Source organism: Physeter macrocephalus, chromosome 12 (assembly GCF_002837175.3).
Source record: "Physeter macrocephalus isolate SW-GA chromosome 12, ASM283717v5, whole genome shotgun sequence".
In the NCBI taxonomy this organism is placed as follows: Eukaryota; Metazoa; Chordata; class Mammalia; order Artiodactyla; family Physeteridae; genus Physeter; species Physeter macrocephalus.
This window is the reverse complement of record NC_041225.1, coordinates 87620975-87636020: the sequence shown is the minus strand read 5'-3', so window position 1 is coordinate 87636020 and position 15046 is coordinate 87620975. Positions and strand designations below refer to the sequence as shown.

The window sequence follows — 15046 nt, the reverse complement described above, 5'->3', positions numbered from 1 at the left end:
AGCTACGTTTCTGGTTGTTTGCTGTGCTGTGTGCATTTTATATGCCAGGGCCTTGCTGGAATGGTTTAACGTGGATGGAGATGGGTGGGGTTCAGTATGGAACGCTCCCCCGTGGTAATGAGCCACCACTCACTGCGAGCTCACCAAGGGCCAGGAGCTGTGTTAATATTTGCACTTTACAAGTATTATCTCAATTAATCTTCACAGAAATGCTGTTTGGTAGATGCCTATATTAACCCCATTTTAAAGGTAAGAAAACTGAGGCTCAGAGAGATTATATTACTTACCTCAGGTCACATAACTAGTATGTGGTGGGACAGGAACGCTGGGCCTGGAAGATCCAATGCCCACCTCTCACCCACTATCTGAAGGTGGATTTGGAAGGGAAGGTGATACTCTGGAGTGGAATGTGTATGCTAACACAGGGCAGAGTGAGTGGGTGGGGTAGGGGTGCTGTCAGAGGAGCTTGGTGTGTGTGCATGTCTCGCAGCCCTAGTCACACTGTGTGGTTAACTCTGCCAGGCCAGGTCATGGGCATCTGCAGGGCACCCGGTACGTGAAAGGCACTGCAGCAGGTGGGCGCGGGACAGGTTCCTGTCCTCACGCAGCCAGCTCCCACGCAGGCGCACAGGTAAGCAGACGCCTGGAGGTAGGCTGGTGGCGAGGCAGTTTGGAGTTACGCTACGGTAGTAGGAGTTCAGCGGTGAGAGACTCCTGAGAACGCAGGTGCTGAGGAAGGGCTTCATGCAGGGGAACGCAAGTGGTTGGATGTAGAACGTAGGGAGAGACCCAAGGCCTGGGAGGGATGTCCCCGTAAGTCACAGACAAAGGCCGAGAAGTAGAGTGGAGAGAGAAAGAGAGAGAGAGTGTGATGAGAGGGAGAGAAGTTGAGAGAGGAAGCTGGGAAGTTTCGGGCTAGGTTGTGAAAGTTTTTGAAACACAGAGAGATGCTGGCTGTGTTGTACTGCAGCAAGGGAGGAGCAGGACAGTGGAACTGTGATCAGATCATTCTGTGCCAGGTAGATGGGGAGGGGTAATTGCCGATAAGGAAACCAGCTTGGGAGCGACTGGGGTGGTCAGGAGTGAGGGGGGCACGTCTCTGGGGAGCCACTGTAGGCTTCTGAGTGGCTGTTCTGGCCCATCATTACACATTCCCCAGAGGCTGGGAACCCGCCCACCTTACTCCGAGCCTACGCAGCACCCAGCATAGCATATTGGTTGCTCAGAGGCCCCATGTAGGATGGATTCTGCCTGCAACCCGCCAAGAAAGGGCAGCAGAGATGTAAGAGATCCTGCCAGTCTCCTCCCCTGGCAGAGCAGAAATGGGGTCAGCTGTGTTTGGGCTTTGCTGAAAATAGAAGAGATGATACTGGAGAGTTAAAAATACTTGCACCCTGAATCTTCTCTGGGTATCAGCAGGATTGTCAGAAGCTTGGCTGACACCCCCCTCTTACCCTGACCCCTAGCCAGAGACTTCTGGGGTCCTGATCAGCACTCAGCCCCTCTGGGGCAGCTACAGGTTGGCCCTTATTGTTAGCACAAAATAGGCAAGTGATTAGTATTAGCTGAAGCATATGTATGATGTGCTAGGAGTTGTACTAGGTGCTGTAGACTCATCTCTTGGCTGGGTCATTGTGGTGGCCTCCTGGGTGGTCTCCCCATTCTACCTGGGCCCCCTCTGCTCTTTCCCAATATAGTACTCGGAGTGATCTGTGAGAATATACATTACACGGTTCTCTGCTCCAGGGTTTCTCGGCCTCAGCATGATTGGCATTTGGGGCTGGATGGTTCTTTGTCGTGGGGCTGTCCTGTGCACTGTAGGACATTTAGCAACACCCCTGGCTTCTACCCATTGGGTACCAATTAATGGCAACCAGACATTTCCAGATGGCCCCTGGTGAAAAATTGCCCTCCTGTTAAGAACCACAGCTATAGTACTCAGAGTAAAAGCCACAGTCCTTAGCACAAGCTGCAACACCCCAATTCCTCTCTCATTTTGTCTCCTACTACTCTTTCCCTTATTCAGTCCACTTCAGTCACACTGGCCTCCTTGATGTCCCTCAAACATGCTTGGGAGGCCCACTCTGCCTCAGGGCCTTTGCACTGGCTGTTCTGCTGGACAGAATAATCTCCAACCAGATATCTGCATGGCTCACTCCCTCCTTCAGGTATTTCCTCCAAAGTCACCTCAATGAAAACTACCCTGACCACCTTACTATACATCATCCTACTTGAGAATTTCTCCGGGGAAAGAAAAGTCAAGGGAAGCAAAAGAAGGAGCCACTAGGGTCAGAGGCAGGACAAGAGATGGAATTTTGGGGGCCCATGGCCAGTGGGGGGGATCCAGGGACTAGAGATGCTTCTGGGGGTGGGGAGATGCAGCCTCAGTGTCTCCCCCTTCCCTCTACCACCCCAGCTCCAGCCCTGGTCTTTTCACCCCTCTCCCCTATGACAGGAGCTGTGGCCCTGGTCATGTCACTGTGTTCCTGTGTCCCCTGAGTATTCCCCATCCTTCACCCCTCCTTTTGCGAGGACCCTACTGCAATAAATTTTTTAAAAAAATCCATGCTTGCTGCTAGTACACACTCCCTATCCTTACCCTGTCCTACTTTCCCATGTTTCTTGAAGCCCTCATCCTTCTAACATATGAGAAAATTTACTTTTTATTGTTTTTATTGTTTGTCCGCACAAGCATGTGAGCTCTACAGAAGCAGAGATTTTTGGTCTCTTTTTTCACTGATATATTCTTAGTGCCTAGAGCAGTGCCCAGCAAATAACAGGTGCTCAGTAAATATTTGTTGGATAAATGAATTTTCTTTAATCGTCACAAGAACCTTGAAAGTAAGTATTCATATTCCTATATCACAAATGAGGAAATGGAGGCTCAGAAAGATTAAGTAAATTGCCCCAAATCACAAGTAGGAGATCTGGAATTCCAATTCCCAGAAAATGGTTTGACTGCAGGGTCTGGCCTCTTAAGAGAGAGAAGCTGTGTGTACACGAAAGTCGCGACTGCTAATGTGTGTTGTGTAGCAGAATGAGCGGGGATGTTCTTTCTCCTTTCATCTGTAGAACTGGGGAGTACCTTTGCCCCACATAGATATACATTTGTATCTATTACCTGGGAGTAACCATGGCAGCAAAATTAATGGTGAGGAATAATGGGATTGGCCCAAACGATAAATTACGAAGATTTCTTGTTGTTTTATGGAGGCATCCTCTGCCTTACAGAAGGATCCCCTTCAGGCTCTGTTTAATTACCTTCTGGAGGTTGTTTTAAATAGGCTCTGTCTTTGCTGCTTCAGAGGTTTGGAGAAGCAGCTCGGAAGGAACCAGACTGGGGACAGGGCCTGGGCAGTGACTCCTCCATCTGGGGTCTGGGCACTAGAGGTGTCTGCCCTGAGAAGGCAGGGCTTCTCCTCCTGAAGCTTGTTTGGGGCCCACTCTCTACCCCTCCCTTGGCTTCTACACTGGGTTTTTAATAGGTTCAGATGGCAGCTCAGCTGAGACTTAGGCCATTTCTGAAATCAGCAAACTTCTGCATTGTTCCAGCAACCTCTCACCCAACTATTTCCCCACACCTTCTGTGTCCTCATTCTCCAAGTTGAGAAATCAAGAAAGGTCCAAAGTCACATCCACATTGGTTTGTTGCTGCAGCCAGTAAGTTCTAAGGGATCAGGGCTGCACTTTTTAATGTTCAGCCAGAGGCACAGAGAGAGATGGCTGAGCCCAAAGGAGATCAGGTCACACTGAGGAATTGTACTTTAAAGTGGAGCTGCTTTGGTGGGCTGACAGAAGATGCGGGGGCCTCCCTGTCCTAAATTCTCAATGTGGATGGACTGTCCATTGCACCTCCTTTGGCCTCCCATCAAATGCTTTACATTCCAGGACTATCCTTGTTTGTAACCTGTTTGCAGGGCTGGCTCATTAAACTGCAAACTAGCAACCAGCTCTTGGCTTGTGGGTGGTATCTGCTGCCATTTCTGCATCCAGCATCCGACCCATGGGTCCAGCTGGTTTCAGGGAAAAGCCCAGACCTAAAGAGTCAGACCCGAGTCCTTTTCCTGTGCTCTCTGTAAGCTGGGCCTTGCATCATCAGACGAGAAGGGATCCTGGAGGGACTAGCTTCCACCTCCTGTACGATTAAATTAAAAAAACAATGTAAGTCTAAGGACAGATGACTTGCACAGGAAGACCATGTGAGTTACTGGCTAAGCCAGGCCCCAAATCTGCAACCCTGGCTATTGTTGCTGCAGCCTGGAGATGGGATGAACCCAAATGAGATCAGGTCATGACTAGGAAGTTTAATTTAAAATGGAGCTGTCCCTCCCAACTCACCCCCAAACCTCCTGAGGTGGGAGCACTGCCAGATGCCATGAGAAGAGCCTCAACACTACTTAGTGCTCATTCCTTCCTCTCTCTGCTGGAAAGGCTTCTCTGACATCATGGGAAACGGTTTCCCAAAACTCCAAATGGGTTACATTAGTTAGGGTTATACTAACTGCTGTAATGAAATGATCTCAAAACACACCAGCTCAAATAAGATAGACGTTTATCTCTCTTCCATGTAATAGTTTGAGTTCCAGGTGGGCAGGCGGCTCTGCTCCACAGGATCATTCAGGAACCCAGGCTCCTTCCATCATGTTTCTCCACCATCTCCTTGGGTCCTCCTCTCTGCACAGCCCAGGCTGCACTGCAGCCACATCCTTGCTCTGGCTCACAGGCCGGTGACAGCAAATATAGGCTGGGAGGTGCTAGCCAGGGAAAGGCACACCTCACTTCCCCTCGGATGCCACTGGAGGACTCAGTCACATGGATAAGCCTAACTGCAACGGAGGCTGGGGAATGTAGTGCAGCAGGTCAGCCACCTGCCTGCTACCTTTCTATTACTGTGGACGAAGGGGCATAGGTTTTGTCGGAAAGTTAACAGTCTATGCCATAGAGGTCAATAAGGGGCTTGGAAGTTGTGCCTGCTATTTCTATTTTTCTAGTGTTTACTCTTAAATTTTTAACAATCATTTTTGAGTAGGTAACACGTGAACAATCTACGGAATTCTAAAGCTATGAAAAAAGTATAGAATAAAAAATAAGTTTCCCTTTCCCTGTCTCCCAGTTTCCCACTTCTTCTCCCTAGAGTAACCATCAGTTTCTTCTGTATCCTTCCAGAGATATCTGCATACATTTATCCTTTTCCTTTAAGTGCTAATGATATAATAGTGATAACTCCAGGGACATTCAGTGGAGCATGGTTATAATAGCAAAAATTGGGACAGTCACAAAAGGACAAATATTGTATGATTCTACTTATATGAAATATCTAGAGTGGTCAAATTCACAGAGACATAAAGTAGAATGGTAGTTGCCAGGAGCTGAGGGAAGGAGCACTGGGGTGTTAGTACTTACTGGGTACAGAGTTTCAGTTGGGGAAGATGAAAAAATTCTGGAGATGGCTGGTGGTGTACAACAATGTGAATGTACTTAATGCCACCGAACTGCCACTTAAAAATGGTTAAATGGTAAATTTAATGTTATTTATATTTTATCACAATAAGGAAAAGATGGGAAATAGCTTAAAAGTCCACCAGTAGGGTGCAGTTTACAATATATTCATTCAACGTTTCTATTAGGAAGAATAAGGCTGCTCTCCATGCTCTGATGTGGAAAGGTCTCCACATATATATGCTAGATGCCTAAAGGGACAGAACAGTATGCACTGGTATGCTAGCGTTTAGAGATGGCACATGGGGATTCAAGAGTGGGGGTTATGGAACCAGACTGCTCGGGTTCAAATCCCAGTGCTGCCGTGGGATTTTGGGCAAATCACTAAATATCTCAGTGCCTCGGTTTCCACATCTATAAAATGGGTGATATACTAGTCCCTGCCTCATAGGGTTGTTGAGGAGATTAATAAGTTAATATGTACAAAGCCCTCAGAAAGGTGTCTGACACATAGCACTTATTCACTAAATGTGACTGAATGAGTCTGCGTCCCAGGTCACGAGCTGTAGTTCTGGCTCCACCTCCGAGACCCTGGGCGTGGCTCTGAGCTTTACTTTTCTCATCCGTCCTATGCAAACAGATTTCTAAGTATGAGACTCAAATAGTTAATGGGACCATTGCCACTTATCTGTGACAGTAGCCTGCCTGGGCGGTGTGTGGAGGTGTCATCGCGGTTGGAGAACACGCCTGTGAGCTCTGGGCTTCTGGCCTTGCCTGCTCACACCTATGCTGAACTTCTGCCTTTGCTGCCGAGCCGGTGCTGCCTGAGTCTCCATCACTGCTCTCTGGGTGGGGGCGGAGAGGCAGTCCTTTAACCTGAGGGACACAGATGCAGCTATGGATTACAAGGGCTGCTTGGCTGGACTTGGGCGGGAGGGGAGGAACAGGTGTTGGGGAGGAGCATCTGCTGCCCGGCTGCAAAGGGAGGTTCTGGGACCTCAGATGATGTCAGCCAAACTTCTTCCTCTTCTCGTGCCTCAGGCCTGGCTGTCACCCTGCCCAGACCAGACATCGGTGTGCTCCAGAGGGCCCCTGGAGAACAGGGGGGACACAAGTCTGTAGGCAAGGAGGCTTGGGTGCCCATCTCCATCCTGCCACGAGGCCCCTGGAACCATGGCTGAGTCACTTAGTCTCTCTGAGATGAGTTGCCTTTTCTGAAAGTAGTCTACCCACCTCACAGGCATGTTGTAAGAATAAGACAATAGAGATGAAGTTATTTTGAAAAATAATTAAGTCCTTTTAAAAAAATACTGCTCGGGCTTCCCTGGTGGCGCAGTGGTTGAGAGTCTGCCTGCCGATGCAGGGGACACGGGTTCGTGCCCCGGTCCGGGAAGATCTCACATGCCGTGGAGCGGCTGGGCCCGTGAGCCATGGCCGCTGAGCCTGCGCGTCCGGAGCCTGTGCCCCTCAACGGAAGAGGCCACAACAGTGAGAGGCCCGCGTACCGCAATACTGCTCATTTGACTGACTCCCCCTCTATGTTAGGCATTTATGGAACATGATCTAGGGGCCAAGTATTTCAGCTATGCGTGTCTCAGTGGACCTCTGTATCGGTCAGTATAAGCCAAGTGCTGTAACAAACAACCCCTGGATTTCAGGGACTTACACAGTAAGGTCTGTTTCTCACTTGTGTCAGAGTCCAGTGCAGCTCAGGAACTTGGCATATGCCGTTGTCCAGAGGCCAGGCTCCTTTTACCTCTGGCTTTACTGTCTTCTAGGGCCTCATTGTCCTCCTCTGGATCCTCTGTGGGAGGCTTTGGGGCCAAGCCTGGAAGTGGTGAACTCCACTTCCACCCACAGTCCATTAGCTAGTACCCGGCCATGTGAGGCCATCTGACTGTGGGGGAGGCTGGAACACATAGACTTAGTTGTGTGCCCAAAGTGAAATGCCAGCTGCCAGGAGCACCAAGTATAGTCCCCGCCCTGCCCTTACAACACCCCATTGTACTAATGGAGAAACTGAGGCATGGAGGCAAAGTAATTTGCCCAGGGCCACACTTCCAGTAAGTGATTGGAATGCAGGCTGTCTGGTCCTAACACCTGCTCTTTACACTGTTCTTTAATGTCTTAGATCAGTGTTTTCAGCCCAGGCTGTTCATCAGAATCATGGGGATTTTTTTTCTTTATTTATAAGAATTGTATGAAGAGATCTTGAGTTGTTTTTAAAAATAAATAGCTTTAGATTTGCTGTGTGCATGGCTCTAGGAGATGGTGGGGGCCGGCACTCAAAGGCAGGCCCCTGCTCTGAGGAGCTGGGCTATGACTGTACAGGGTGAGGGGACCCGGACCCAGGAGATTCTGATTTGGGGTGGAGAGCATGGGGTGTTAGGAGTCTGTGCCCAGGGCCTGGGGTCGCACCTGGGATGATGTTGGGACGCGGTGAGATGCACTGCAGAAGGCACTTTCTGAGCAAAGAAAGATCAACCTTTTATCATTTTTTTTTTTTACCTCTCTGCTGTTATGGTCTCGCATACTGTCTCTGGCTAACAGTGATTCTACATTTGGTTTTTCTTTCTTTAGTCCCCTCTGTTCCTCAAATATAATTAAGAAAAAAAATCTACTGCCGGGCTTCCCTGGTGGCGCAGTGGTTGACAGTCCACCTTCTGAGGCAGGGGACACGGGTTCGTGCCCCGGTCCAGGAAGATCCCACATGCCGCGGAGCGGCTGGGCCCGTGAGCCATGGCCGCTGAGCCTGCGCATCTGGAGCCTGTGCTCCGCAACGGGAGAGGCCACAACAGTGAGAGGCCCGCGTACCATACACAGACACAAAAAATCTACCGCCTCTAATCTTTCTGGGTCTGGAATAGCAGACAATCAAATATGTTTGAAATGTATCTAAAATCAGAGTGATTAGGCTGTGAATTAGGCTTAAGGGACTGCTGTTAGTAAAATGGATAAACTTTAATACAGATGGTCCTTGACTTACGATGGCTCAACTTACAATTTATAGACTTTATGACTGTCTGAAAACGATATGCATTCAGTAGAAACTGTACTTTGAATTGTGAATTTTGATCTTTTCCTGGCTAGTGTTACGTGGTCTGATACTCTCGTGATGCTGGGCAGGCAGCGAGCTGCATTTCTCCGTCAGCCACGAGATCGAGAGGGAAACCACCCATACACTTAGAACCATTATGCACCCACACGACCAGTCTGTTTTTCACTTTCAGTACAGTATTCAATGAATTACATGAGATATTCAGTACTATATTATAAAATAGCCTCTGTGTTAGATGACTTTGCCCAACTGTAGGCTAATGTAAGTGTTCTGTGCACATGTAAGGTGGGCCAGGCTAAGCTATGACGTTTGGTACTTTCGGTATGTTAAATAATTTCAACTTACAATGGGTTTATTGGCACATAACCCCACTGTAAGTCGAAGAAGATTTGTATATCAATTTTATAGCTCTATTATTGTTACCCAGTAGCATTCTGCAGCTTACTTTATACCGCAGATGACAACATTGCCGTATAAATGAAACATAACTATTCCGTTATAAAACTTTAAACATCAATGCTGACCACGTCTCCCCTCTTACCTCATACCCTTCTTGCTCTGTTAAAAATGCACTGGCCTTTGGTTTGCCCACAATGTAAAATTTTACTTGCCATATTTTCTTGGTTCTAAAAAGGCTATTTTATCACATTTTATCATCTCTTAAATGGGATGAGTCTTTTAACTGATGGACGTCTTGGCATTATGCCACTGTTTTTTTAAAAAAATTAATTAATTAATTTATGGCTGCGTTGGGTTTTCGTTGCTGCATGCGGGCTTTTCTCTAGTTGCGGTGAGTGGGGGCTACTCTTTTGTTGCGGTGCGCGGGCTTCTCATGGCGGTGGCTTCTCTTGTTGAGGAGCACAGGCTCTAGGCACACGGGCTTCAGTAGTTATGGCACGTGGGCTCAGTAGTTGTGGCTCGTGGGCTCTAGAGCGTGGGCTCAGTAGTTGTGGCACACGGGCTTAGTTGCTCCGTGGCATGTGGGATCTTCCCGGACCAGGGCTCAAACCCGTGTCTCCTGCGTTGGCAGTCAGATTCTTAACCACTGCGCCACCAGGGAAACCCCATAGTTTTCTTTCTTAGTGGCACATAATAGTATGTCTTAGGAGCAACGATGTCTTAGAGTCAATGAAATGCAGTATTTTTATCATTAGAAGGAATTGACAAATTGTTCTCCAGCCCGTCCCCACCATGCTGTGCTGGAAGAGACAACCTCCTCAATCATTTGAAAGCACACAACCTTCTTATAACAATAACAAAAATAGGAATAATAATATCTACAAGATTTAGCACTTGTAAAGCACCTACTATGTGTTCAGCACTGCTCCAGGCACTTTTCATATGCCTCTTCAACAATGTTAGAGCACAGCTATTATCCCCATTTTACAGATGAGGAAATTGAGGCTCAGAGGTAGAAGTGGCAAATCCAGGGATCCAGGCAGTCTGTGTAGCTCTGAAAAATTATGCTGTGCTGCCTCTAGTGATTCTGGGAGACAGCTGAAGTATCTTCATTTAAATCAGGGCTTCTTACCTGGCCACACCTTAAAATGAACTAGGGAGTGTTAGGAAAATGCTGGAAGAATTCTTCAAGTAATTTTACAGCGCAGCCAGAGTTGAGAACCCTTGGTTTAAATAATCTGTGTGAGATCCCTCAGCTCTGCTGTTCTGGGATCTCTGGCCTTCCTACCTACCCCCTGATGCCACCCTGCCCCCAGCCCAGGGTAGGTGCCAGACCTGGGGCAACCATGACAACCTGAGCCTCTTAAGGCCTTTGGAGCTGGATCCCTTGGTTAGAAAATGTGGCTTTGAGACCTTAAACTGATATGTGCTTTTAATCTTTGTTTCTTCTTTTCTTTTCCTTTCTTTCTCTCTTTCCCTTCCTTCCTTCCAGCTCTGGAGTGCACAGAAAATCAAGCAGGTAATTCAATTTTGGATTCTTTTCCTTCCCTTCTGCTGTTCTCAGAGACCCTGCCCTGCCCTGCCCTGGCCCGACCCCCCTTCTTTCTTCCCCAGCACCAGGGTCTGAATTTCTGAAGACTAGAGCTAAGATCAGCCTGCCTTTCCCTGGGCCCCCTGAGCTCCTTCCCCATGGGCTCCTTCCACAAAACCCTTATTGTGGGCCTGTTGTGTGCGTGGCATGGGGGACAGCGGGCCTGCATGGTAGACATGGTCTGCTCTGTGCTGCATTCAGCTTTGAGCACTAGTTAGGAGGAGAAGCTCTGTTTATGGCCCATGTTTGGTTTTCTCTTGCCCCAAGTGGTGGGAAGGATTGACTGGCCACAAGGCAAGGTGGGATACAGCCATTGGCCACCTAAGTCTTCCTGGGGGAGCTGTCCTCCCCCTCCCCCCTCCCATGTCCCATCTCCCTCCCCAGCTGTCACCCTGTGCTCTGTTCCCGGCTCTTGCCAGGCTATTCTACACCCGGACACCAATGAGAAGATCTTCATGCCCTTTAGAATGTCAGGTAAGCCCTTGGGAACCTCTGGTTCTGCCTAGCCTGGGCCGATTACAATGGTCACAGCTCCAGGAGTGTCCAGATGTGCTTGGCCTGAGGGACGTACAGAGCCTGTTACACACACGACCACACTCGCACCTGCATGGTCACTTTGGCTCAACCGTACAGGACTGGCCAGCCTATGGAGCTTTTAAAATGTGCCTGTCTGCCTTTTCTGCCTGAGCAGTTGGGGTAGAGTCGAGGCCTCCACAGGTGAATCTGGTGCCCCCAATGCCAGGTTACACCCCACTCACTCAGCAGCAGCCCCAGGGTGATGCCTGCCAGGGCAAAGCCCTGCCTTCCATGAGCCACTCCTCTCTTACCTGTGCACACTGCGCGCCTTCCTTCCAAGCCCTGCTCCCTACTCAGCCTTTTCATGCAGTTAACCCCCAGACTAACTCCCTTGCCTCTGGTCCTACTTTTAACCTGCCCTTCTGAATGTATGCACTACATTTGTACCACTACACACACAGGGAGGTGGATTCCCGTTCTGTGGAGACCAGTGGGCAGAGAGGGTAATGAGAGAATGGGTATAAGATCCCTGCCCTCAGGAAGTCCCTACCCTGTGGTCACTAGAGGGACAGCTCCGTAATGTACAGCTTAATGGCCTAGAAAGCACTTGCCCATACACTGGCTGGGGCCGGCGTGGTTGTCCTGCCTACGGTTCTGAGAGGCTAAGGGCCTTGTCCAGAGTCACACAGCGGAGGTCAGACTCACACCAGCGTGCTGATACCTCCTCCATGCCATTTCTCAGTGCGACGGAGTATACCCCCCACCCCTGAGTCACAGGGCGGGTGGGAGGGCTGGTGGCTGCTGCCTTGGGAAGCCCTCAGGCGGCTGGAGGAAGGGTCCCTACCAGTGAGTGTTCTCAGTCCAGGAGGTTAGTCAGGGTCTCCACCCTCAGAGAGCCTGAACTCATGGGGCTGAGAGAATAGACAAGCACATGATGTCATTGTGCAAACGGGCAGTTAGTGCCCGGTGACCCTTGCTCTGCCGTGAGGAGCTCCAAGGCGGTGAAGGCTCTTGTAGCTGTGGCTGTCGGTCCTCCCCAGTGCCTGCGTGGGGCCATAGCAGGCTCTCCCCCTGAGACTGGCTTATTCTGCGATTCTCTGATCAGTCTTTGGGCCTCTCCCTGGAGGGGTGCAGGTAGGAGAGTGGCGGCTCATGTGTACAAATATGCACACGCAGGACACCAACCTTTGCTCTAGATGTAACCCGTGCACGTGTGGTTCCCTGCTGCTGGGCCACCAGCTGACTGGCTGCCGTAAGTTAGCGGCTGGGACAGGAGGATGCCCATCTACAGCAGTGAGGCTGGGGGAGGGGGCCTTGCCATAGTCTGGGGGCCCTGAGCCGTGGGGAGACGGCCAGGGCCCAGCTGCACTTCATGCCAGCCCTTTCCTGCTCTGCTGAGGATGTCCAGCCAGGGCCCTAGAGATTCAAAGAGCTCTGGCACTTAGAGGCACACATCTCAGGTAGGTAGGGAATGCCCTTTCCAGAAATGGTCATGAAGCTGGGAAAGTAAGGGTGTGTTTTAGAAAGACAGGCTGAGGGAAGGAGGAGGACGTCCCAGGGCCTCCAGAGACATTGTGGTGAGGCTGGCGGGGCTTTGTGGCTCCCGGAGGAAATCGTGGGAGGACCACCAAGTGCAGAGTGGCGGCACCCCCGCTGCGGGCACCTCCTTCAGGAATGGGCCCCTGGCTTTGGGGGTGAGTGAGGACTGAGGGGAACAGAGACAAGGAGGTTGGGGGACACAGGGGAGCCCTCTGTCTTGGGGAGGGCTGGGCTGGGAAGAGGTCTGGGGCTAGAGGTGCCTCCTGCTTAACTGACCTGAGCCCTCTCCCTGGGGCCACTGCCAAGACCTAGGCCAGAAGTCTCTCTGGCCTCCCAGTTGAAAGGCAGGTGGGGCAGAGTCAGGTGGGATTATAAAACCCAACTCTTCTCTCTGTCCTCTCACAGGTTACATTCCTTTCGGGACGCCAATTGTAAGTATTACCTTCAAAGGGTTTTCTTTTCTAAAAAAAATTTTTAATGTATAACTTTACATCTCTGTTCATAAATATTTGAGTTGTTGATTTAGGATAAATTCCTGGAGGGGACTCACTGGAGAAAATATCATATATTTCTTTTTAATTCTCTTGATGTGTATTGTCAAACCTCTTTCCGTAGAAGGTGTGCCAATGTACACCCAACAGGGCCTCAAAGTGCCTTCATCCCTGTATATTTCCCATTCCAAGTATTGTCGTTAATTAGGACATGCTGGTTTGATTACAGGGAAGTTTCCCCAGAAAGCTTGGGAAGTTGGAAAGTAAGGGTGCCTTCTGAAAACTGGAAAATTCAGCATTATTTTTGTTCTGTTTTGAAGTCAGGATTAAGCTTACTGTTAATCTTTTTATATTGGAGTAAAGCAAATGTACAGAAAGGGTGCATTTGTCATAAATGTATAGCTTGATAAGTTTTCACAAAGTGCGCTCATCTAAGTAAATATCACTTAGATAAAGATATAGTGCATTACCAGTGTCTCAGATACCTCTTATGTACCCCTCTCAGTCACTAACCTCACAGGGAACCACTTTTCTGACTCCTTCATTATATTCTCATTTTGCCTGTTATTGAACTTTAAATGGAATCACTTATATAAATGTACTTTTTGGGGACTTGGCTTCTTTCACCCAATTGTTTATGAGACTTATTGTTATATGTAGTATTAGTTTGTTCTTTTTCGTGGCTGTATAATATTCCACTGCTATAACTATATTGAAATTTCTTTATTCATCCAACTGTCGGTAGACATTTGGGTTGTTTCCAGTTTGGAGTTTACAACAACATGCTTTGAACATGATTGTACAAGTCTTTTAGAGGATATATATAGAGAGATACACACACATGCACACATGCACACACACACACGCACACACACACACACACACACACACACACACACACACCCCTACACACATCCTCATTTCTCTTGCATTGTACCTAGGAGGCTAAAGAGATAACAACTAAATGCGGGATGTGATCCTAGAATTGGGATTGGGATCGGGGCAGGTGTATGTGGAAAATGGTATTGCAGTTTCTTATAAACATACACCTACAATGTGAGCCAGCAATCCTACATTTAGGTATTTACTTCAAGAGAAGTGAATACATATGTCCACACAAAGATCTATATATAAATGTTTATAGTAACTTTTTTTCATCTTAGCCTAAAGCAGGAAACAGACAAGAATGACCAACAGATGTTAAAACCACTAAGTGAAAAACTGATCGGGAACAGGATATTTACCTAGTCTGAAAGTTTCCTATATATTTCATAAATATCATTCATTCTATGTTTATTAATTGGCAGCCTCCTGTAAATAAAGGTCTTCCCTTCTGCCTCCCATTTTCTTGTTTTTTAAAACTATCAGTATGGTCTTGTATATTTTTTGTATTCAGTGGATAGGAATTTACTTTTTTCATTATTCATTTTTATATACAAATTGTACCAAATTTGACCAATAGAAACCCTTTAAAGCAATTTCAGTGTCATTTGACATGTCTTTTTTATGCTATGAGTACGTACTTCAATACTTTCTGGCACAATATATGGATATTCCAAACTCATCTTGTAGTTTCTCTGCCCCATTTCTCCAAAGAGCCCTGGTTCCTTTTAGAGGGGAATGGTATTTAGAAACCAAAATCTGAATAATTAGGTGTGCTCATTGTTACTGGTGTGTCATTGTTTCTAGGCCCTCTTAGCAGACAGAGCTAGGACATACAACTTTTTAAAAATCATGACTTCACATGTACCAAAATGTTCATTGCAGCTCTGTTTACAATAGCTAGGACATGGAATCAGCCTAAGTGTCCATCAACAGATGAATGGACAAAGAAGATGTGGCACATATATACAATGGAATATTACTCAGCCATAAAAAGAAATGAAACTGAGTTATTTGTAATGAGGTGGATAGACCTGACAGATAGAGTCTGTCATACACAGTGAAGTAAGTCAGAAGGAGAAAAACAAATACCGTATGCTAACACATATATATGGAATCTAAGAAAAAAAA

At 48.0% G+C, this 15046-nt stretch overlaps 1 protein-coding gene across 7 annotated transcripts in view; it reads left to right on the top strand.

Moving 5' to 3' along the window:
- The window catches only part of SFXN5 (sideroflexin 5), a 117338-nt gene that overhangs the window by 28469 nt on the left and 73823 nt on the right, over positions 1-15046 (top strand). For 5 of the 7 annotated variants that reach the window (XM_028496904.2, XM_055089247.1, XM_055089246.1 and 2 more), the window contains exons 4-6: positions 10389-10415; positions 10907-10961; positions 12948-12973. In XM_028496904.2, coding sequence (XP_028352705.1) covers positions 10389-10415; positions 10907-10961; positions 12948-12973 — 108 coding nt within the window. Of the gene's footprint in view, positions 1-207; positions 250-2026; positions 2169-10388; positions 10416-10906; positions 10962-12947; positions 12974-15046 lie in introns of those variants that run through there. The other 2 variants (XM_028496907.2, XM_055089248.1) reach the window with 2 other exon arrangements.